The sequence below is a fragment of the Carassius auratus genome, chromosome 30 (genome assembly GCF_003368295.1).
Source record: "Carassius auratus strain Wakin chromosome 30, ASM336829v1, whole genome shotgun sequence".
In the NCBI taxonomy this organism is placed as follows: Eukaryota; Metazoa; Chordata; class Actinopteri; order Cypriniformes; family Cyprinidae; genus Carassius; species Carassius auratus.
In genome coordinates, this window is record NC_039272.1 from 7,024,554 (window position 1) to 7,049,531 (window position 24,978).

At 39.7% G+C, this 24,978-nt stretch overlaps 1 protein-coding gene across 2 annotated transcripts in view; it reads left to right on the forward strand.

Moving 5' to 3' along the window:
- Nucleotides 1-9,045: 9,045 nt before the first annotated feature.
- The window catches only part of LOC113049037 (tenascin), a 31,606-nt gene continuing 15,673 nt past the window's right edge, over nt 9,046-24,978 (forward strand). Inside the window, exons 1-6 of one of the 2 annotated variants that reach the window (XM_026211051.1) lie at nt 9,046-9,328; nt 17,182-17,730; nt 19,007-21,067; nt 21,527-21,790; nt 21,879-21,994; nt 22,673-22,826. In XM_026211051.1, the coding sequence (XP_026066836.1) occupies nt 17,256-17,730; nt 19,007-21,067; nt 21,527-21,790; nt 21,879-21,994; nt 22,673-22,826 (3,070 nt within the window). In that variant the 5' untranslated portion in view covers nt 9,046-9,328; nt 17,182-17,255. The remainder of the gene's footprint in view (nt 9,329-17,181; nt 17,731-19,006; nt 21,068-21,526; nt 21,791-21,878; nt 21,995-22,672; nt 22,827-24,978) is intronic. The other variant, XM_026211052.1, reaches the window with a different exon arrangement.

Here is a 24,978-nt window from a genome sequence, read left to right on the forward strand (position 1 = left end):
CTAAGGTTCAAATCAGGGTGAGATGCCACATTTTATAACTACTGTATTGTGGTGTTCCATAGTTACATGTTATACTGTATAACTTCACTCACAAGAAAATGAGAAACATGCAGAAAGAAGTAATTCAAATAATCTAATCATAATTTGAAGGACACTTTATATAGGAAGGTCACCTGTCTTCACATAGTTGAAGCCGCGGCAATCACATTTCAAAGGTGAATAAAGCAATCTAACTCTCATATAATGTTATAGTTTGTACTTTTAGCAGAATGTATCTGTCTAAAACAAACCTAGTTTTGTACAGTTGGTTTCTGATATACACAATATTCAAACCATCTTCAGAGTACAGTTCTTTAAAGGGATATTTCACCCGGGTAGATAACAGTTGTGCATCAACTAAATTCTTGCATGACTTTCTTTCTTATGTTGAACACAAAAAGACATATATAAGAAGAAAAAAAAAAAAAAAGATTTCATTTAAGTAAGTCAATGGAGTCCAGTGCTGTTTTGGACTCCATTGACTTTCATTGTGGACCAAAGCCAATTTAAAATTCTTTACAACATCTTCTTTTGTGTTTCACAGAAGAAAGAAAGTCATAAAGGTTTGAAACCACATGAGGGTAAATTAATTAACCGACAGAAGTTTCATTTCCTTAAGGTTGATCCTACATGATAAATCCTAATCAATGACTTCCTATCGACTAATTGTCTAAACAGTCCTTCTGCCCACCATTACAGTACATCATTGTTTCACATTTTCTAATGAGGAATGCAGTCAGAGGTTATTGTTGAACACATTTCAAACATAATCATAGGTTTCAAGAAGAATATGCATAACATTTGTAGTATGGATGCTGTGCCATGTGCTGCATATGAACTAATGTTAAGTGCATGGATGTGTGAAAGTGGATGGATGTGTCTGTGTGTGTCTGTGCGTGTGAGTGAGTGAGTGAGTGAGTGAGTGAGTGAGTGAATGAGTGAGTGAGTGAGAGAGAGAGAGTTTGTTCCGAGGAGTTGACAGAACCAGCTGATGTGCTGAGGCGTGACTTGTCCTCTATTTAGCACCCTGCAGGATTACTCCCATAAGGGATGTGGATGTGCAGATGACAGAAAGAAGTGATAAGAAGCAGAGAGAACGAGAGAGCGGGAGAGAGAGTGAAGGACAGGATCTTATAGAAGACGGACATCGTTTGGAGGTGGGATGAAGTAGCGGCTTTGCCAGGGAATGATATTTCAGAGGTCTTGTGTGAAAGAACACATTGGAAAAGCAGATACATAAATGGCAGGTTATCACAGTGAGAATATGACATTTTAAAGTCAGTCTAGATAACACAGAGGTGCATTTACCTTACTGAGAATATCATATTTGTAGATATCACTGTGTAGGCTTCTGCAATATTTCAAACTTTGATACATAGCTCTGTTCCAAAACTTAGTAAAGTGAACTGCCTCCTAAAATGAAACCTTTTAAAATGAATAGTTCATTGCTTTCAATGAAGTTTGTCATTAACAATGGTGCCCGGTACTATAAAACTAGTTCATAACATAGACTTGTATTTAGTATTGTAGTATTTAGTGCTGTATTTATTTGGTAAACAATAATAATCTATGTTGAATCACAATGACATTTTAATCAGTAAATTTCAGTATGCAAGGAAATATGATATAAGATTATTCATTTGAGTTCATAATTTAGAGTATTTGTATTCAACATCCCGATACCCCGTAGAAGACAAGTGGTTTGGAAGATGGATGGATGTACTTAACATTTCTCGTGTCATCTTGCACTTTTTTTTATTTTTACTTTGCGTCAGGGAACTCGTCTATGATGACTTGAAATCATGTATGCAGTTTTTTCAAATGTATTTTATTTAGTTAGTCATATATAATTATGTATATAACTCATAAAATAAAACTGCCTAATCAGCATTAAGGGAGCAGGCGTTTGGCTGAGACAGGTGCAGAAAGACAGATACAAATGAGGTGTGTGTACAGGCTACACACACACTTTGCAGAGGCTGACACTGTATGTAATACTGAGTTGACTGTGCAGTGCTGACGGAAGACAATTCCAGACCGATCTGGGATCTGCTCCTCTGTCTCTCTCGTAGTACTGTAGGTATTGTATACCTTTTAAAAGAATGGAGCTGGTCTAAGATCAGCATGAGAAAGACATCCATCAGGAGCATTCCCAGCAGCTCTCTATAGAGATAGCTGCCATAACCTCAACTCAGCTCATCTGCCCAGTAAAATACCCCTTATCCTGCTCTTTGTTCCTTCCCCGCCCTCTCATTCATCTAAGCAGAGATGCCTAGCAGAAAAGAGACAAAGAGCCAGTGAGAGTGAAGACGATCCACAGTTCAGACAGATCACAAAGCCCAAGTCTTAAAAGAGACTATCCAAGAAATCTTGTCATGCTTGCAGTGCAAAAAGCCCCACATTGCTCTTTCAATCCATTCAGTGGCTAGCTATCCTCACCATGGCAAAAACATATTTTCTGAAAAATATATATATAAAAAAGAAACACTTAATAGAGTATTAGACTGTTAGGTTAGGGTAGAGTTAGTGGAATTAGCGGACATGTTATTAAAAAGTTACTTAAGTGTTAGCAGACAGTCTACTAATATGCTATCAGAATAAAGTGTTACCTTAGATTTTAACCGTATAGACTTGTTTTTGATGCGTTTTCATTGTTTTGATGTTTAATTTAGTTCATATTTACTTGTACATTTTTTGGACTAAAACTATTTAGTTATCATTTATTTTTTTATATTATTTATTTATATATGATTTATTTTCAAAATATATTAAAAATACATTTTATATTTGTGTTTAAGATGTTTTTAAGAGATATAAATGTATTATTTGTTCCACCTGATGCGCATTTTTTTATGTATTTTGTCATTTGGTGGTTTACATACAATTTTCATATTTAGAATTTGTTTTGAAAAATATAATTACCTAACCCTCATGGCCAACATATAAACAAATGTATGCATATGCCATATAAGATAAAGTAGAAGAAGAAGAAAAAACACTACACATACAAAATGTCAATAATAGACTTATTTTTAGACAGTTATCAACTACAGATAAAAGAGTTTCCTAAACTACAGGATTTGTAGTCCTCTGCTTGTGAAAAGTCAACTTTGTAAAGCTTTGCTGGGTGTACCAAAGCTTAGTCTTGTCTGTGGCATGCAGTCAACATGTGTTATTGTGCTCCTAGCTTGTCGGACTGGAGACATAAACCTCTAGGACACCTTAATCTCTGCAGAAATACACCCTGACACACAGTTTTGCGCCTCTACCTGCTTCATATGAATAAATCATCCATCCAAACTGGCGGTCTGTCTCTGTATTCAGCACTGGCAGCGGTGCTTCATTCCCAGCACTGCCGGAGATATGGCTTTATACTCCGCGGACCTGGATAGACGCTCATATTGAGCTCAATATTTCCTGAGTCGATAGGGTGAAGAGAAAGACTGCACATTTGTGATAAAAGTGCCACAACATGCCTTAACTGATGTATTACCCCATTTATTTGGTGAAGGGAAGGAGAGGCAGGGGACATTGGATAACAGTGCAGTCTTTTGTCACAACTGGTGAAAGTCAGAGGACGTACACACTTTTTCTTCAGAGTTGTACGTGATGGTGGGTTGGGGATTACTTGGTATCTGTAGGACATTGCACAATGTCATCAGAGCTGTTTACGGAAAGGCAGATGGAGGAGGACAGAAGGAGGGATGGGGTGTCTTGAAAGAAAAGAAGGGGAGATGAAGAGAGGAGTGAAATATCAGACATTCAGGGAGAGTTGGACATCAATCACCGTGGCCTGTCATAGAAGAGGTCTTAACGTGTGTCTCTTCCCTCTGCTTTTTGTAAATTTGTGTTGCATGAGACATTTAAAGAGGCACGTATTAATGAATACCGAATACTAGAGCAAGAGTTTCTCAGTAGGGGAGTAGAAGAGACGCATTATAAACCTTATCAGCCGAACTCATGAATATTAATTAGATGACATCATTCTCACCCAGTAGTTCTAACTGATAGGCAGGTAAGTGGGCACTAATTGTAGCTTTGCTCTTAGAATGTGACAATTATTTCCAAAAAGGAGATCAGGGAGACAAATACTGAAATGTTACCACAGCCCTGATTATTGCATACACTTAAAATAGGCATGATATGACATAACTGAATAATATGTTGCTCTGACATTCCAGTAATGTTCAGTTTGAGCTCATGCACTCATTAAAATTCATATTTGAAATACCTCATATGTGACCCTGTCTGCTGTAAACATACTGTAGCTATTTCAGATCTGGACCGTTTTAGAATCCGTTTAAATCCACCAATCTGTTGTCCTCTCATCTATTGATACTATAGGTTCTCTTATATAAGAACTACAAATGGTTAATAATTTTAAGTTTTTCAGAAAATTCAAAGTTTCATGCATCTCGTATTTGTTTATTAAATAGTTTACTGTAGGTAAATCAAGTTTTCAGCGACAAATAATAGTGTACAGTCTAGTATTAGCTTCCCATCAGTTTTCCATCAAATCAGAGCAGAAAATATACAAAATTCTGTAGATTCTGCATGGGTCTGCACGTAAGTAGTAAAGAATTATAGTCTCAAAAATATTGTGTTTTCCGTATAAGAATTCTTTTGAGACAGTCATAATTAATTATGTTTTATAATTATTCGTGAGTAGATATGAATATAAGAATTAAACCTGCATTATACAGAACATGAATATTCATCAAAAAGGCTGCAAACTTTGCTGGTATTTGCATAAATGTTAATGATGTATGAGTGTCTGTGTTGCCTGTGTCTCAGGAGCTATGGGAACTGAGCATTCGTCCATCTCTTGTTCACTCTAAAGAATCCTCTTTGAGCACTGATATCTCTGTCAACCCCCAACCCACTGCTTTCACTGCACTCACAATGTCGTGAGCTGCTCTGAAGGATACAGCTTATTTGTTTTTCTATAATTTGGTCAGTGCTGTTGGTGTTAAGGGAATGTGTAGGCATTTCCATTTCCCTGCTGAAAAAAAAACAACACAAAAAAACACCACGTCTTTGTAAAAACATATAGAACCGAGGAAGAATGAAAGATGCCTTCTAAATTACCCTGAACGATAGTAAATGCTCTTTGAGGCTGCACCTCATTCTTTTCCATCTTATCATCCAAACGGATAAAAAGACCTTCAGTGTGTGTGGTAAAAACAATAGATTATGCAGTGTAGTGTGATCTGATATGGTATTTGTAGTGTGGTTTGTTAATGTTAATCTTTCATTTTTATTGTTTCGTCACATACCTCGCTGCCAAAGAGATGCTCATCTGCTATTGGCTAACTAAAGCAGAAGCAATGTCTGACACAGTTTCCGTGGCTCCTGAGGTCTGAACCCCTCAGAGGTTGTTGGGTCACCGGGGTCACTGAAAAACGTAATCTGCTGTCTTTGTCCTGAGAAATTTACAGGCTTTTTATGTATGTGCACAGCAATGGTGACCTGTGTGTGGTCTGAAACATCACTCTCTCTCACTATATCACCAAATCACATGTGTCTGCAACAGTTCTTTCATCCCCTCTCTTGTTTTGGTCTCGGTATTTTTTAAAAAGCTATCCTTGAGGGCCGTAATGGCTGTTTTTCATTTGCCAAAGTCTAATGACCATAATTCACCGCATTGCCTATGCTGGATTAATGTATAAATGTGGAGGGTAGAAAATAGCCTTTCACCTCTTCCTGTGCCGTTCTTTATTCATGCCAATCCCTATCTTTGCTTTATAAATTATGAATCAAGGCCAATTATGACCGCAGGCCCATTTCACTGATGGCCATTTCACTGGTTCTCCTTCCACTTAATCTATGCTTTTTACACTCACACAGGCCATTAGTGTTTTAATTTCCTAGACCTGGTGGCTAAGCCTGGGTTGTAGCGCTCCAAGAGTAACTTCTACAAGCTGTCTAAATGACCTTGCTTCAGTTAACCCGTCCCGCACCGGCTCCCTCCTGCATAATAGATAAAGCTAAGACTTAGGAGGAGAAGGGAGGTCATGGGACACAAGCCAATATTACCTGTGAATTCATTTTTAATGAGGTAAACAGGTCTGTCCGGGTCATGAGGGTGACTGTGAGTTGTGAGTCCTGTCTCATCATTGCTCCCTTCTCCTCTGACACTTTACCCAGCCGCAGGCAGGGCTTCTCCGCTCATAATTAGATCTCACTTGTGCTGATAGAAAGTGCCCTGCTAGCCGTCAAGTCCTCGCTCTTTCTGCAAATGGACTGCCACCAATTACTTGGGTAAATGAACTGAATGCGAGCTGTGCTCTCAGCAACCTTTTCTTTAATTTGTAGCACGCATACCTCTGGGTAGATTCAGTTATATCCAGCAAATGTGGAGTAATGTGGAAAAATATGTACCTAGATGCTTGTAAAAAAAAAAAAAAAAAAAAAAAAAACTATACAGGTATGTTAGAATTATATAAAAGTATAGTGCAACTCCCTGTTGCTTTCCCAACAAGAAGACACCAGTTTTTGATTGTTTTTCCCCTCTGACTCAGAGGATCTTAATGTGCCTCTTTTTAAACACTGCAATGAGTCTAAACATCTTCTAACAAGCTTGGTTCATGTAGCTTGTGTCTGGTTACGGCTAGAAGAACCCATCATGTGTTTAAGAAATGGTTGAAAAAGCTCTTTTAAAAGCTTTTAGCAACAGACCAGCATTGGGAGCTACATTTTCCTGATGTTTGGCAGTAGTTTTACTGTTTTTAAACCAATACTGTGTTATTCCAGTAACAAGTTTTTCTTTCCAACAAGTAACAAAGTAACAAGACCAAATAGTTTTTCATGGCATATTGTTTGCGTATACAGGTTCACTGACAAGTGAGCTGAGATAACCAAAATTGCTTCTCCCTCTATGTTCGAAAGTCAAAAAATGAATAATTGTTAATCAGTTAGGTTAGTTATTTCAATACTTTTAAATGAACTGATAAAACTAAATTCAACGATTCAATTATTAGAGTCCCTTATTTTGGATCCCTTATTTTAAATGCTGCCATTAATGTTTTAAGTGTCAATGAATTTGCTGAAGTTTGACACTGATTATTCATTCAAACTAATTTCTGTGTCAGGAAAAACTGCTCTGATCAGATTGTAAATTAGATCTGAATCAGATATGAATATATTTACACTACATTCATACTGTAGTTGCTTGTAGTATAGTTCAGTTTCAAAGTAGATTTCCCAACAAGCAGACACCAGTATTTGCCTGTTTTCCCCTCTGACTCAGAGGATCTTAATCTGCCTCTTTTTAAACACTGAAATGAGTCTAAACATCTTCTCACAAGCTGTGTTCCTGTAGCTTGTGTCTGGTTACAGCTCAAATAAATTGGCTGTTGGGGAACGATGCGCACAACATTGTCATCTGGGAAATCAGTTGGTGGATGCATTTTCCCGTGGATGTCAACAGCACAGGGAGGCCTGACAAACCTGGAGTGCTCCCGCTCCCTGTGCTATTCCCTGCGAAGCACTGTGATTTTGGTGAAGGAAAGAGTGTGAGAGAAAGGTGAGAGTATGAACAGATGTAGAGGGGTGATAGTGTTCCCAGGAAGATAGATACCCTGAGAAAAAAAGATGCACACACTCACTCACTGATGTTCATGCACAGTTGTGTTATGTTTTGTGTATATCAGCAGACATTAATAGATAGACATATTGATTGGATATATGACATTATGTTAGGTGTTATACTAATGTACTTTCATGAGATTTCTCATTCTATACATATTCAGGCTGCTTTTCCATTCACCAACCACCACATATATATTGTACATCTGCAGAAAAACACAAACATGCACACCATTACCAAGAGCATCTCTCTGTGGAGTTCACCTTGGGAAATATCCTATGCCTGTTCATCTCTGTTCCCCGCATTGTACTTTTCCATTCAAGGCGAACCTGAAATTGATATAATTTTTGCCTTGCGAAAAATAGAATGAAGGAAAACGTGCTTTTGAATCTGATAAGTCGCTGGGCCTGATTTGAAATGTAGTGATTCTCTCTCTGAAATGAGACCTAGATTAAAATCCCATGTCGATCGGGCATATCATCATAGATTCATGACTTATTGAGCACAGGCTGATGGGGGTTGATTTTCTCTCACCAGAAAAAAAAAACGTTCTTGATTCCTCTCTGGGGGTTTGAGTGCCCCATCTCCACGGGTGCCTCCGTGTTGCCCCCCAAGAGGACTAAAGGTCAGTTTTTGACATGACGAGAGACATCATCTCATTGCTAATGAAATATGTTTCTCATTTGAAACGAGGAAGCCTGGAGTGGAAAATTCGATCTGCTGGCACTTTGTTCCATGCTTATTTCAAGAAAAGCTGCTGTTTGCACAAAACGCGGGGTGCCATATAGTCCGGTAATTGCAGCCGGCTTGGTTGGATGTTCTTCTACCTGCAGTGCATGTGGGGGGAGGTGATTGTGGGTAGTGCAGATGGAAAGGTGAATAACCTGACACTCTGAAAGGGAAGAGTATTTACAGAAGCGCAGGGGAGCACGAAAAGCCGGAGGTTGCGGCACAGAGATGGTTCCACTTAGGAGAGGTGTTTAAGGTTTAAAAAAGGGCGAAGCAACCTTGACTAAAACAACTTTTTATTTTTTTCTCAAGGCGAGGTTGGATTTGGGGGATTAAAGGTTGATTATGCTGATCACCGTACATAATCCCATCATCCGCCGTGTCATGCTCGTCATCAAACACACAAGGTCCTTCCTCCTTTATCCTCCCTGTTAATTCTAATCTGAAATGTATGTTAATGCAGCTTGGGATATATCCCTTTCATCCAGTCATTGGGTGCTCCAGTTTATAGTAAATGGTCTCTCTCTTTTTCTCTTTCTCCTCCTCTCTTCTCAGTGTGTGTGCGTGTGTGTGTGCATGAGTTTGCGACTCAGCCTTGAGGCATCCCGTTTCAGCTCCTCAGCTTCCAGTCAGAGGGAGAAAGGGGAGGGGGGTGTATATAAGAGAGTGGTAGGTGGGAGTGGGGTCTGACCGCAAAGTGTCTACTGTTTAAAAGAAAGGGACTTCTCCCTCCCTCTCTCTCTCTTCCTCTCATTCCCTCTCTCAGCATCAGCAGACATACACTGGCTGGATGGAGCACTCTCACTGAGCGCTAAGAGACGGGGGGAATGACAGGACTGTCATCTGTCTAAAGAAAATTAAATAGCACTTCAAGAGTTCCTGATGTTTTTAACCTTTCGTTTGGCAACACATCGCAGTTCCCTAGACGGAGACACATCTCTGAGCCTGTAGAGGAGGATTGGTCTCACTAAGGTAAGCTGTGATGCTTCAAGTCACTTCCATCTACCTGTTAGTGTGACAGATTTGCATGTTAAATGACTCTGTGCTCTTTATGAGTTTTATTAAATGCTAAATCTGTATTATGGTTTAAAGGAAGCTGTGCCACTTTGTAATACTGTTGTATAACAAGAGTCAAATTGTACACTATGCAAAAAAAAATTTTGGGGTGTGTAACAGTTTGTCACTGAGGCAGTACCCTTAAAAGGACAACTTTGCTCCTTATCTACCCCTAAAAGGTGCATATTAGAACCTTAGAGTATTTTTGCATCTTTAGGGGAAAATGGGCACAACGATGCACCTTTAAAGGTACTGCCCCATTGACAAGCTATTATACCCCTAAAGGTACAGTTTTGCACATGTTTTCTGAAAGTGTAATTGTTAGCTAGGGACTTCTAAGGCTGATTCATTGGCTTGCTTTAGGCTGCTCATTATGGTTTATAGGGGAAGTGGTCCACATTTGTTTTAAGCTCAGCAATTATTCCAGCTCCACTTGAGGGGGGAATACAGTAGCGTGTGCTCTGATCACTGATAGTCTGGCGTAACTCTACACATGGCTGGCTTGTCTGCAGCTGTGGGTCAGTCGGTGTTCGTTACCTGGCAGACGGTGTTATCTCTTTCCAGGAACTCTGTCCTCTCTCCAGTCAGGGAGAGCAGCAGCCGGTTTGTGTTAGCGCTTCTCTCTTTAGTCTGCTGCTGTCAGCTGCCAGTTCTTTTCTCTCGCCTCATCCGCGGTGGGGAGGGGGGATGAACGGTTCTCGGATCAGTGCGCTGTCCTTACTGATGGGTTGTATCCGTTTAGGAGAATGGAGAGTCTGAGGTGATGAGAAGATGTGTGTGTGGCGGTAGGGGGAGGGCTGGGAAATGCAGGGGCTGAGACAGACGCCTTATGAGTGCATATAGTGAACAAGGTGGGGGTCAATGACAGAGACCCCCTGGATCCAAGGGTCCTAAATGGGAGGGAGGTTCTTCAGGCAATGAAGGAAACTTAGTCGTTTGCATTGAGGGGCAAAACTCATGACTGCATAAAGGACTCTTGGTTAAGTTTTCTTACACATTGAACATTCCTATTTCATAATAGCCCTAATATTTGATCTGTTTTGTTGTGTGATGTCAGTGCCTCCTTGGTTGTTCAAATCTCCTCGGCGCTCTATGTCATCATTATCTCGAAAGACATAAGAAGTGCCAACTACACATGGTTGTTGCCTAGACGGAGTGTTTAAATGTTTTATGATGCTATGTGCAGTGTATTCATTGACAGTGCCACTCAGGACAAAGCTTAGTGGGAAACTAGCCTTTGTTTGAACAGCTGTCTGCTCTGCTCCTGGCCTGGCATTGCACTTGGAGCGGCTATTGGACCCTCTGTGTTCTCCTCTAGTTGTCTGTCTGTCAGTCTGTCTGTCTATTTTCCATCTTTGTATCAATTTGTTTCTCTATTATAGGTCTGTCTATCAATTAGATATTTTAATTTAATTAATTACATGAAATGCTGATTAATCAGTCACAAATTGACTATTACATATGTATACAATATACAAATTAAATATTTTGCCAAGGAAAGCAACTAATTGAAGATCATTAAAATTAAGTTACAAATAAAGATAAATAAAATAAACAAAGTTACTCAATGTTTTATGGTTCTTTTGTCAAGTTTAACTTTTAAAAAAGTTTTTTCATTCTATTGCGTCATCTATTCTGTCTGTCAGTCTGTCTCTTTTGAAAAATTCTCTGTAAAGAACGATTCTTTTCTTCCACACTCAAAATTAGCCACAGAGGCATTCAGAATGATTTGTCGGCATCGGTGAACAAAGATTTCTTCAGTAGACTTCAGTGTGTTAAAGTGTCACAGCCCCAGATGGTTTTAATGGCTGTCTGATGCTAATGTAACATGGCTAGGAAACCATGAGCTCAAAGCACAGACAGTGTCCCTATCGGCGGCAGCCAAGAGATGAGAACACGTGTTCCTCAGAAGAGAGGAACTCTGCTTAGTTGTCAGTGACCCTGCATTCTAGAATGCATTCATCACTACAAACCCGAGATAAGGAAAGTTTTAAGTTAGCAGAAGAGTTTGGGATGTTGTAAAAGAGAATCAGAGTATCTGAATTGATGACATTTCTGCCTCCAATTAGAAGTTAAAATAGATGTTTTAATCTCCCGGTCAATAAACTTTAACTTCAGTGTGGGAAAACAGATTTTTCTTTCCAGAAAGAAGGAAAAGTGTTCAATAGGGTCATTAAGTTGAAAGAGCTTGTTGCTCAGTCCTAGAAGATCTTACTAAGATGAAGCTAATTACTATAGGTATGTAGTGTAAGTAACTGGATCTGGCAGCATGCAATTTATAGGTCTTTTTTCTGAAAACAGCCTTGCTAAATCACATTTGATCATGGCTTATCTTCCTAAGTCAGCAAGATGAAAAACTAAATTTCTTGTTGTTGGAGAAAAAGCAATTTCCTGTTACACACAAACAAAAGCTTTTATTCTTTTTCTAGAATAGGAAATAATGATCAATAAGTTTCCATTTTGGGAAGTGATCACGTTGAGCCCAAGAAAAAAATGCCCTCCATGTTCAAATAAGTCTTTTTACTCTGCAGCAAATTGACTTCTGGATTAAAATACGGTCTTTTATTCTTTGCAGTTCCTGCCAGACCACAATATATCCTTTAGAAAACAAAAAATTGCAAAACAAATGTATCTTTCTAAGACCAATATGTGAGGTGCTGTCTGCATACATGCTGCAAAAATAGTCTTTGAACTTTGTTGCGACAAACGGGAGTCAGAAATAGCAGGAGTTTGTGCTTTTAAGGTCTGAACATATGAGGCTGCTTTTCTGGCTGTAACAGAGGTTAAGCTAATAAACACGGGGTCACCAGTGCTGAAAATGTAAAATGAGACAGCAAGTAACAAATGTTCCTCCTTCATTCCTTCCATCTGGACTATTAAGAGAAAGCACACATGGAAGCTGAAGTCAGGAATTATTCAGCTTCATTCCCAGCAGACTTCTCTAATGTCTCTGGTCTCAGATGTTGACTGTCCTAAACTTTCCATTTCTTCTTAATCAGCATGATGGAGTTCACCTTTGGCAATGTCGTCCTGTCCGCTTTAAATGCCTCTTTGGTGAAAGTGCAGCAATGTCAGCAAACCACAAGTCCATTCAGAGCAGTGCAAACACCTCTATCTCTGCCGATACACCAGACTGGCTTATCACTCACACACACACACACACACACACACACACACACACACACACACACACACACACACACATCCTATCGGTGCAATAAAATCTCCCAGCATCATTAGAGCTCTGTAAATGGAGCTCGACTGTAATGAAACCCTGCATTTTCATTGTGAAAACAACCTGCATTGCCTTTCACTTATCAGTCTGCATGTACAGTAATCTTATGCCTATACTATATAGATAAAAAATAGCCCACAGGAATAGAATGATCAGTAATAAAAACAGAACATTTCAGTATGCCGGTATCGGTTTAAAATTTAATTGAAGAAGAAATACCTTTAAACTCTGGCAATGAAATCAGATGCAAGATTAATAATTACTTTGTCTAATTATTATGAGAATGGCATAGCTTGAAATATAATACACATTGGCGTGTGTTCTTAGGTTCTGGTTTCACACCTTGCTGTCAATCCACCGATGGGAGAAATGCCAAGAGAATGCGTTGGGTGAGAGATCACTTTATGTGGCATTTGAGAGACCTTTAAACTCACATTCCACATGCAGTGGTGAGACAGCACGTCTGCGTGTTTATGATCGACCAGACATATTCATTTGTTTGAATCTGCTCAGTGAACCCAGTGCAAGCCATGACTGACTTCCTTTTGAAGCACAGGCAAGCCAAGGAAAATAGAGTAGCGAGGCATAGATCATACAATCATCAGCTCATTTGAGGCCAGTGGACAGTCACAATGCACATTCTGCATTCACCTCACAGCTTAAAAGTAACAGGATGTCAGACAGATGAAAAATATCAGTAAGAAAGAAGAAGAACTGCAGAACTATAGAAAGAAAGAACAGAATAAAATGGAAGGTCTAATGCTCAACTGAGCCGCTCCTCCTAAATGAGCATTGCTCAGGAATGCGATGACTTACAAATCCATTTATGAAACAATAATAGTGGCTATATGCCTTGCCATCGATCTGAGAGCGCGCACCATTGAGCTGGTCTGGAAATCCATCTCTGTGTTGGATGATTATGAGCTGCTTCATGGTGCTGGTTTCAGTCTGATTATGACCTTGGAAAACCATGCCATCGATAAGCATCCACTTCTCAATGACAGCATACTCATATTTGTAATGTTTTTAATAAGGACTTATCAGCATTTCTGGGGTCTTCACCACAGATCAGACACCTTTCAGCAGGTTTACTGCAGGTTTACTTGTGGAGTGGATTAAGACTCAATTTCATCATATTGATTTTTAATTAAGTTTGACATGCACCTGTGAAGGAACGATACAGTGTGTAAGGCATACCTCTGGGATAAATATTTTTTTCATCATTGACTCCTTCCCAGTATTAAACAAACTGTAAGGGCATTTTATGTCATCTATTAAGGCGAATAGAGTCTAGACAATACCAGTTCATTCACTACTGTGGGTGACCCATATTAAGACTGCATCCCAATGAAGGCAAGTGCTTTCTGTCATGGGTGACCTACAAAACTGAGTCTGCTTGATGATTTCATATAAACTATGGAAGAGTTGTGATTCCCCTATGTTTAACAGACTGTGAATGAATGTCATCTCTAATCATTGAATACGAAACTAAACGATGAACTGTTAATGCAAGCATTTTTTTGCATAACCGACTATTTAACAGACAATTTGCCACCTCACCAGTCCTCTAAATCCAGGAAGAAGAGCCTACATTTTATTTTATTTTATTTTCATTTCAAACACATTAACAGATTCTTCCACATCAACAGTTGTCATCTCAATAAAATCTATTACTAATTTCCATCCACTTTACAATAATAATATGCTTTGTACTTGGTGATCTGGTTTTTGGCATATTCCTTTTATGTTTTATGTCTATGTAGTATGCATCAGATCACAGCTAATTATGCCACGGTCCCAAACCACTTACTTGCTAATTGCTCAATTATGTGAGGAGCTGCAAACTTCTAATTTAACAAATCGCAAGTAAGCTAATTTGTTTTGTTGCACAATGGTGTGGTGGAGGAATCGTTTGAACTGTCACTATAATTTATGACTTACGAAAGTATTCATCAGGTCTCTGTGTGAGGTATTCTGCCTTTCAAACACTCTAGTCAGCATTCAGCCCTTAGCACAACGCTGGACCAATTTAGATCACTGGCAATAAATATGTGTGCCAGCAGGTTCACCCCCCATTGAAATTCCTCTCACACTGGACACACGGAAGCCAACTGGCCCAGCCAGAGTCTGAGAAAGTAACAATGTATAAAAACTAGACCTGGCATGAGAAAGCAGCAGTCACTTTGTGTCTGGTTTTATCTGAAAGTGCCAGTAAGCAGCAGCATTAGCATACTGCTCTGAGCTCAGCACTGTATTGATGGAGCTCTAATAAAAGAGACTGGCTTTGTCTATTTTTCCTGTTCAAAATGCAAAAAAAAATAAAAAATGGAGAAGTATTTTTCAATCTAATGTTAATAACTGCTAATTCTTTCATTTGCAAGCATATCCATCACTGCTGCCATGAAGCCAAGCTGTCCTCATTATATTTCATATTTCATTTTTCATTCATTTACAGTCCACCTTCGCCAGGGGTTATGGGCAAATGCTCATACAAAGACCAGCTTGGTCTTTCAAAGTCATTTTCTTTCTTCGATTTTTGTGGCGACAAGCCAGGTTTCAAAGTGAAAAAGCCAGCTACCCATCCAGAACTAAAACCGCAAAGCGACTCAAAGCAATTTTCTGCCTATTTTGCTGATTTAATCCTAGGGTTTAGATGTGAGGAACTAGAAGCGGAGTAGGTCCCCTTTGCCCCCGAGGGTCCAGATCAGGAGTCTCCCATAATCGAGCCCCCCTTAAGCGCTCCATCACAGAAGCGCTCATCCCTGTCTGTCTAATCACGGATGGGCGGCAGCAGCGTGGGATCCCTCTCGCTGGAGCTCATCTGTCAGTCCTGCTAATCACATGTCAAAGCGAGCTCTCCACTTACTAAACAGATCCTGAAAAGATATTACCTGCTATTGACCTTGCAAGCTGTGGCTTTGGGTCAGCCCCCTGCAGCCGTGACAAAATTATGATCCGTGTAACCACTTTGTTTTACTCTTTTGTTACTGAAGGACTGTGGAGGGTTTGCCTTAAAGGGATAATTCACCCCCAAAATTTATAAATAAATAAATTCTGTAATCATTTAGATGCCCTCACATCTTTCCAAACCTGTATGACATTCTTTATTCTTTATTCTTTTACCACACTGTTAAAAATATTTTCTAAACGAATGAAGAATTGTACATTTTGAGTGATATCTTTTCTATGTCAAATTCAGTACTGTAAAATATATATTTAAAAAATTTTTTTTGTAAAAATCAAATGAAAATAATACATTTTAAGGGGTTAAATGTGTTTGAATGGCTAGGCAAGGTGCATGCTGAAAAATGCACTTAATTTGAAATAAATATTGGGTGTTTTATGGGATTGAAAATCAGTGTGTCAGCACTTTGAGAAGGTGATTATTTCCATCTTAAATGGGTCCCATTTGGTTTTCATTACATTCAGGAAAACAGCTATATGGAAAACTAAATCTACAATCCTGTAGTTGCCAAGTATGTGACCACATGACATGCGCGTCAGGACTCTTTAAACACAGACATCTTCAATTTCCCTGTTACACCCCATAATGCAGCACAGTAACATGCTTGAAAAGGTATTACAGGCATTTTATTTTAATTAAATTTGTAACAGACCATTGCATATAGTGAGGTGACAAGCCTCCCGAGCCCTGCAAAAACTATACTTCTAACTTCTTTTAATGAGGAAAGTGTTGTGTTTTAATGCATAACTCTGCTGCTGTCTGGAGAATGGTCAAAGAATGCTAACTTTTATGAGAAGCGTGAACTCCGAACACCCACGCTAGCGGAAGCGCTGCAGATGGTCTCCTCTGCACGAGTATTAATCTGTCAGCATGGGCTGTGGGCAGAGCGTCTGAGAGGAGAGTACGCTCATCAGATTCAGGTGTTGCCTGCTGTGTGTCATGGCAGCCTGTCATAGGAAACACTGCTGGAGCCCTCGCTCCTGAGCTGAAGTTTGCCTTGCTTTCATTGGCCAGAGCTGATCCTTGTGGAAGCCAAGGCAACCATAACCTGAGTTTCACTTAGTGTCTGTCTATCCTGCAGTGTTGCTGACTGACATGTATGCTTAATTGTGTTCTTGTTATTTTTTTGTAAATTTTATTCTGAATATGAATACTCCCTAGTGTGATATGGTTTGCTTTAGTTGAATATAATTCATTCTGGCTGGAAAGGAAACACGAGTCGAGGATTAAAACATTTCATTTTCCTTTTTCTTATGTCTGTTAGCATGATTTGCTATGCAAAGTCTATGATACATACACTACATACCTTAGATTTGTTTAAATTCATATAAATTACTTATTTCCATATTATTTCATTTTTATTGTTGTATGATATAATGATTTATTTAATTCATTCATTTTGTCTGTTGTTTTTAATTGCTCTCAAGAAATATTGCTGAAGCATTAGAATAATCTGTAAATGTTTTTATGCAATTGCAAATGCAATTTGACACTGGATGCACACTGGACGTGCATTAGAATGAAATGTGTAAAAGCAATCTGAGTGACTGTTCTAATTCAATTTTACAGGATCAAACCCACATCTCCAGTATCTTAAAACAGTTTGAACAATCCCAGTAAGAAGAGTCAAAGAGCAAATCATCATGGGGATGCCAGGCCTGTTACTGGCCTGTATGGCAGTAGCCATGTTAGTTCATCTCTCTAGTGCTGGTCTGGTAAAAAGAGTAATTAGACACAGAAGAGAATCACTGTCACCGACCACTGAGAACTTGACCCTCCCAAGTCCTGATCAGCCTGTGGTTTTCAATCATGTATACAACATCAATGTTCCCTCTGGGTCCCTGTGCTCCGTGGACTTGGATTCACCTGGAACAACACCAGTGAAGCCAAAACCGGCCAATGTGCAGTCTGACCAACACATAGAACACACCATGGACGGAGAGAATCAGATTGTTTTCACGCATAGGATTAACATTCCTAAGAAAGCTTGCGGTTGTGATAACCACATGCCTGACCTGAAGGATCTTCTGAACAGGCTGGAAATGCTGGAGGCAGAGGTGTCCAGTCTAAGAGAGCAGTGCACCAGTGGAACAGGCTGCTGTGGTGCTCAGGTTACAGGTAATGCCAAATATTCCATAAATACTTCAGTAAGCCATTAGGAGGCTGAGGCTTATTACAATTTTTTTTAAATAAACAAAACAATGCTAAGTTGTGGAAATGGAATCTCTAAACCCAAAATGGACATTCTTTACTTAACCTCATGTTGTTCCAAACCTGCATACATTTCATTCTTCTGAAAAACACAAGAAGGTATTTTAAAAAAATATAGTTAACCAAACATTTGGGCCTTTAACTTCCAGTGTAGCATGGACAAAAAATAAACAATAAAATAAACAATTTTAAAATAGAAATTTTTCTAAATACCTTATTTTATGTTCTACAAAAAAAAGAAAGTAACACATTTTGGAACAAAAGTGGAAGTGAGGGTAAGTGAATGATGACAAAATACATATCTTTGGAACTATCCCTTTCAGTTTTATTTTTATCGCATAACACACAGATACATACAGTGGAAATTTTTTTATTTTTATTTTTACATGTAGTAGACAAGTGTTCAATCACTACATGAAGGTTAGAAGAGGCTGAAAGCATAAAAGGCTCTGCTCAATTCTAAATTGGCCAATCAAAATGAAATGACAAAGCTATTTGCTTTCATCCAAAATGTGGCAGAATAAAAACAGAAAGGATCAGGCTAAATAAAATTAGACCATTCTGCATATATATGTAGACATATAATCACCAGTCATTGTCAGATGTAACGATCCAAGCCAACTGGCTTTTAGTATCTCATTTGTGCTTGCATAATCAAGCCTGATTGTGGTTAGGACAAGATGTCACTAAAATATTACTAAGAATTAACTAAAACCTGCCACAATCTTTCCTTGGTTCAAAAAATATTAAGTTAAATATCAGCCATCACCAATTGGGAGTTATTGCATCCTCCCAAATGACTCATTACATATTTTTTATAGACTGTTTATATGACAATGTAGTTAAAAACACACATTTACATTTACATTTGCATTTACATTTACATTACATACACATTATGTGTTTTGTCTGTAGTATTGTACAAATCTAAATTGTTACCACATGTTTTGTTTGTGTAGTATTTCTAGCGATGTTCATATCAAATGGCAGTTATGGGATTGCATTTACCAACATCTTGAAAAAATTATTGAAATTGACAAGAAAATGTTTGCTTTTCAGTATTTATACTTTAAACGTACTAAAAGAAATTGAAACCATTAAGGAATTGTTAAATTAAGTCCCATTCCTGTCTAAACCGGCATGAAAGTGTTTCTCAGCCAAAAATGACTAAAAACCTCTTTAGCAGGTGAAGTCACAACCAAACCCTACTGCAGTGGCCGTGGAAACTACAGCACTGAGTCCTGCAGCTGTGTGTGTGAGCCTGGTTGGAAGGGAGTCAACTGCTCTGAGCCAGAATGCCCTAACTTTTGCCAGGATCAAGGCCGCTGTGAAGATGGCAAGTGCATCTGCTTCGAGGGCTTCGGCGGTGAGGACTGCAGCACCGAGCTGTGCCCTGTGGACTGTGGTGAGAATGGAGAATGCATCGATGGGGCTTGCATCTGTGCTGAGGGCTTCATCGGTGAGGACTGCAGTTTTACCAACTGCCTAAACAACTGCCTCGGCAGGGGGCGCTGTGTGGATGACGAATGTGTATGTGACGAGCCTTGGACAGGCTTTGACTGCTCTGAGCTCATCTGTCCCAAAGACTGCTACGACCGTGGCCGCTGTGACAATGGAACCTGTTATTGTGAAGAGGGCTTTACTGGGGAGGACTGTGGGGAGCTTACCTGCCCCAAAAATTGCAATCACCGTGGCAGGTGCGTGAATGGACAGTGCGTCTGCAACATTGGCTACAGCGGAGATGACTGCTCCAGGCTAACCTGCCTCAATGACTGCAATCAGAGAGGGCACTGCTTCAATGGGAAGTGCATATGTGATCCTGGGTTCGAGGGTGAGGACTGCAGCATTCTTTCCTGCCCTGAAAACTGCAATGACAGGGGACAGTGCATCAACGGTGAGTGTATTTGTGATGATGGATATGAAGGTGACGACTGCTCTGAGCTTTCTTGCCCCAATAACTGTCACGATCGCGGCCGATGCGTCAATGGGAAGTGCATTTGCAAAGTTGGCTTTACCGGAGAAGACTGCAACATCAAGACCTGTCCCCATGACTGCCATGGACACGGAGAGTGTGTGGACGGGAAATGCATTTGCCATAATGGCTTTGCTGGAGAACACTGTGGCATCAAGACCTGTCCCCATGACTGCCATGGACACGGAGAGTGTGTGGACGGCAAATGCATTTGCCACAATGGCTTTGCTGGAGAACACTGTGGCATCAAGACCTGTCCCCATGACTGCCATGGACACGGAGAGTGTGTGGACGGCAAATGCATTTGCCACAATGGCTTTGCTGGAGAACACTGTGGTATCAAGACCTGTCCCCATGACTGCCATGGACACGGAGAGTGTGTGGACGGCAAATGCATTTGCCACAATGGCTTTGCTGGAGAACACTGTGGCGTCAAGACCTGTCCCCATGACTGCCATGGACACGGAGAGTGTGTGGACGGCAAATGCATTTGCCACAAGGGCTTTGCTGGAGAACACTGTGGCATCAAGACCTGTCCCCATGACTGCCATGGACATGGAGAGTGTGTGGATGGCAAATGCATTTGCCATGATGGCTTTGCTGGAGAACACTGTGGCATCAAGACCTGTCCCCATGACTGCCATGGACATGGGCAATGTGTGGACGGCAAATGCATTTGCCATGATGGTTTTGCTGGTGAAGATTGCAGCATCAAAACATGTCCCAATGACTGCCATGAGCGCGGAAAGTGCGTGGATGGCAAGTGCATTTGCCATGATGGTTTTGCTGGTGAAGATTGCAGCATCAAAACATGTCCCAATGACTGCCATGAGCGTGGACAGTGTGTGGATGGCAAGTGCGTTTGCGATGATGGTTTTGCTGGAGAAGACTGCAGCATCAAAACCTGTCCCAATGATTGTCATGAGCGTGGACAGTGTGTGGACGGCAAGTGTGTTTGTCATGTTGGTTTTACAGGCCATGATTGCAGCGAATTGACTTGCCCCAATGACTGCCATAACAGAGGACTTTGTGTAAATGGCCAATGTGTGTGTAACAGCGGGTTCACTGGGGAGGACTGTGGTACAAAGACGTGCCCCAACAACTGTCTGGACCGTGGCTACTGTGAAGATGGAAAGTGTGTCTGCTCCGAGGGCTACACCGGTGAAGACTGCTCTGTTCTCACCTGCCCAGCAAACTGCAATGATCAAGGCCAATGTCTGAATGGAATGTGCATATGTGATTTAGGCTTCACTGGCGACGACTGCTCTGAAAGTAAGTCACTATATTTTACATTGGAATATGTAACACCTCATATGTGTAGGTTATACTTGCACTCTTTTGGCTTTTATCATTTCTCAATGGAAAAGAATATTAATAGTTGTGATATCCCTAAGATAACACCAGTAATGACATCAAAATAAATTACAAAATTAGTTATGCGTCAACCAAAAGGGTTTCCCAGACTACTCCTCCCCATCTGTCATTGGTCAGATTAAGCAATAGTCCCTCCCTAAAATCATGTTATTGGCTGAGTTTTGCTATGGCAGGAAATGTGATAACATCATAGAGCCACATTGTTTTAGGAAATCAATCTATGAATGGTTTATTTAGTTGTCTCTGCACATTCGGCTGGCATTGAATAAAGTATTTATCTTAACATTTTCCTGTTCCTTTTTAATTCAGAGGTTCTTCTAAAATGATGGTAATAATTTGACATGTTTCAATCCACAGTCTCCCCACCCAGAGACCTGACTGTGACTGAGGTCGATCCAGAAACAGTGGACGTTGCCTGGGTCAATGAGATGCTTGTGACGGAGTATCTTATCACCTATGTGCCTACGACTCCAGGCGGTTTAGAGATGGAAATGAGAGTTTCCGGTGAAAAGAAGACAGCCACTATTAGTGATCTCGAGCCTGGCATAGAGTACCTAATCAGTGTCTTTGCTGTCCTGAACAGCAAGATGAGCGTCCCTGTCAGTGCCAGAATAGCCACACGTAAGTCACCCATCATCATGCTTAGGAAAATTATTAGTTATTTTGTCCTGAGTATATTTTGCAAAACTGATTTATAACCCACAATTAGATCTTCCTGAACCTGAGGGTCTGAAATTCAAATCGGTTAGAGAGTCCTCAGTGGAGGTTGAATGGGACCCCTTGAACATCCCGTTTGATGGCTGGAACCTCATCTTCAGAAACACAGTGAGTGTCCTGGCATCCTCCGTAATTCTCTAAGGTGGCTATGGTCCAAAAGAGTATCGTTGCCCTCATATTTTCTCCTCAAATATGTATTATAAAAGGACCATTCTGTTTGCAAGTAATAGTTTAAAATGAGAAGCTCAAAAGGCGCCCAGTGGAAAATAGCTGAGTGGTGCCACTAAGCAAAAAGCTACTGTCGAGAAGTCTGCGGTTTTGCAAGACAAAACCCTCTAAGAAGCTCCTGGCAACAGCATGCGTGACCATGTGCCACAGAACTCTTATTGTCTTTGTAATGCTTTATTTTCTTTCTCAAGGGCTTATGCAAACTCCAAAAAACACCACCATTAGAACATGCAAACCTCCCCTACATCCTTCTTTCAATTCACAGCTTGGCAGTCTCATTCACGCATCAAGTTTAGGGATGTCCATGCCAAAATAATTCTCACTGTGAATTAAAACACTCATCCAAGTAGAATCAAAGTGTTTACTCTCAGGACACCCTCTCATTACCCCGTAGTTCATGGGAGCATGACTTTGTTTTCCTGAATTTGCTTTTTTGATGCTTTGTGGTGCTCTTTTATTAACCAGCAGAACCTTTGACCAGCGATCTGTTATTAGATATAATATATTCACCGATTCAGTTAACCAAAAAAAAAACATATATATATTTTTGAATGGCAGAAAGAAGAGGATGGAGAGATTTTGAACTCTCTCACCGCTCCTGAGACCACCTTTGAGCAGTCTGGTCTTGGACCTGGACAAGAGTATGAAGTCAAGCTTGAGGTGGTAAAGAACAACACTCGTGGACCACCAGCCAGCAAGAACGTTGTCACAAGTAAGCAGCTGTCGAAAGCAATTAATCATGTCCAGTCTGCTAATTTTCAGGACTTTCTTTTGTTTTTTAAAAGAGACAGGATGTCTTACCTGAAATTAGATAGAGCAGTCAGCGGTTTATGTTAATTGCTAGTTATTTGCAGTGCAGTGAGTTGCTGAGCATTTCAAATTATTATTTTGAGTTAGAATAACTGAATATGTAAGAGTTCGTTTCTCAGGACCTTATTTTGCAAAACTTTAACACTTGAACTCTTGCGCTCATGTGCTTTTCTACACCAGACCAGCAAAAATACTATTCTAAAGTTTCGGATCACAAAGATTTCTGACAGATAAATGATCAGATTGGGGAAATGAATTCTGAAAATACACCTTTTTAATAATATTTCACAATGTTAATTAATATTGAATAATATACAGTATGTTTATTTGATAATTTGATAGTTTTCTGGGATATATTGTTCATATGGGTCCATCACCTTCCTATATCAGTATGCACCTAAAGTGACATTCTAAATATTACCAGAGGTGGGTAGAGTACCCAAAAACTTTACTCAAGTAAAAGTAAAAGTAATTCTAGAAATATTTACTCAAGTAAAAGTAAAAGTACTAGTCTTGAATAGTTACTTGAGTAAGAGTAAAAGAGTATCGGATAAAAAATCTACTCAAGTAGTTAGTTACTAGTTACTTTGGGTCACATATACGGAGCCTTTTTTTATATAGATATATAGACAAAAAATGTAAGTAATGTATGTGTGTGTGTATAAATGTATATATTTCATCAGCCTTTAATCCAATTTATGTAATTTATTATTAAACCCTGTCTGTTTAAGTAACAAATATAGGTATCATGCCATAACATATTTTTAATACGACTGACTTTATTTTAAATGTGAATTTAACATTGAAAGTTAATGTGATATAAATATTGCTACTAATCTTTCATTGTTCAGAAAGAGAGCAAATAACATTTACATTAAACATAATTTTCACTGACAGTCTAGATTTCATTCACTCTCAGAAACTACCATTAAAATCACTGAAACTGTTAACACTGTGAAATCAATATCTTAATTATAGATTCGTACACACATCTGCACTTTGTTGTTTCTGACGAGAGAATTCGGCAGAAAGAGGTATTCAGTAAGTGAGCGAGTGAAGGAAGCACCGGCATTTCAGCAATGACTCATCGGAACGCCTCTGATTGGCCATTGCATTCAAAAGCTCAACAGAACCGTGTGTGATTGGTTAATGCGCAGCGCTGTAAAAACGCGTCTGTCTCTGGCTCAGCGCCAGCAAGCGATCACAGATCTAAATTTAGCAGCTGATGATATGACTTGCTGAACCTACTCGCACTGGTGTGATTGTATTAAAATTAATAAAATCTTAATCGGCTATTCTTTGTCTTTTGGAAGCTGCGTTCAACCTGTTATAAGCCACACACGTACAACAAACTAATGTCACAGTGGTATCGTGTACTGTAATCGAATGTAGCCCAAGTTATTACCTGTTAAACAGTAGACAGCACACGCGTTCATCTAATAAGGATCTCCACCGCAAGCAAATAATAGCCTTTGCAGATTAGCTTTCAATTCAGTGCAGTTCCATAGCCACGTTTTCAACGCTGCTGGTATTCTTAAACGTTACAACTCTGAGTGAACCGCTTCAGAGCTCAGCGCGTGCAGCATGGAACTGAACGACTCAATCAAACTGATTCATGAACCAATTCACTCGTTTGCCGACTGGTTTGATCAAGCCTTTGAACAGAGTTGACTCAAAAGAATGAATCATTCGCGAATGGGCATCGCTCATTGTCCAGAGAAAAGTAGACGGCGCGTTTGGAATAAACTGAAGCATTTATTGCATTAAGATAAAGTAACGAGAGGGGCGTCGCCCACAGTAACGAAGTAAAAGTACAGATTTTTCCCAAAAAATGTACTCAAGTAAGAGTATAAAGTACCCATCTTTAAATATACTCCGAAAAGTATTCGTTACCCCGAAAAATTACTCAAGTAAATGTAACGAAGTAAATGTAACTCGTTACTACCCACCTCTGAATATTACTATCATTTTTGTATCATGCCACATATTCTGAGTGACAACTACAGAACAGAGCATTTCTAGCTCATCATCCTCTCAACTATATATTATCTGAT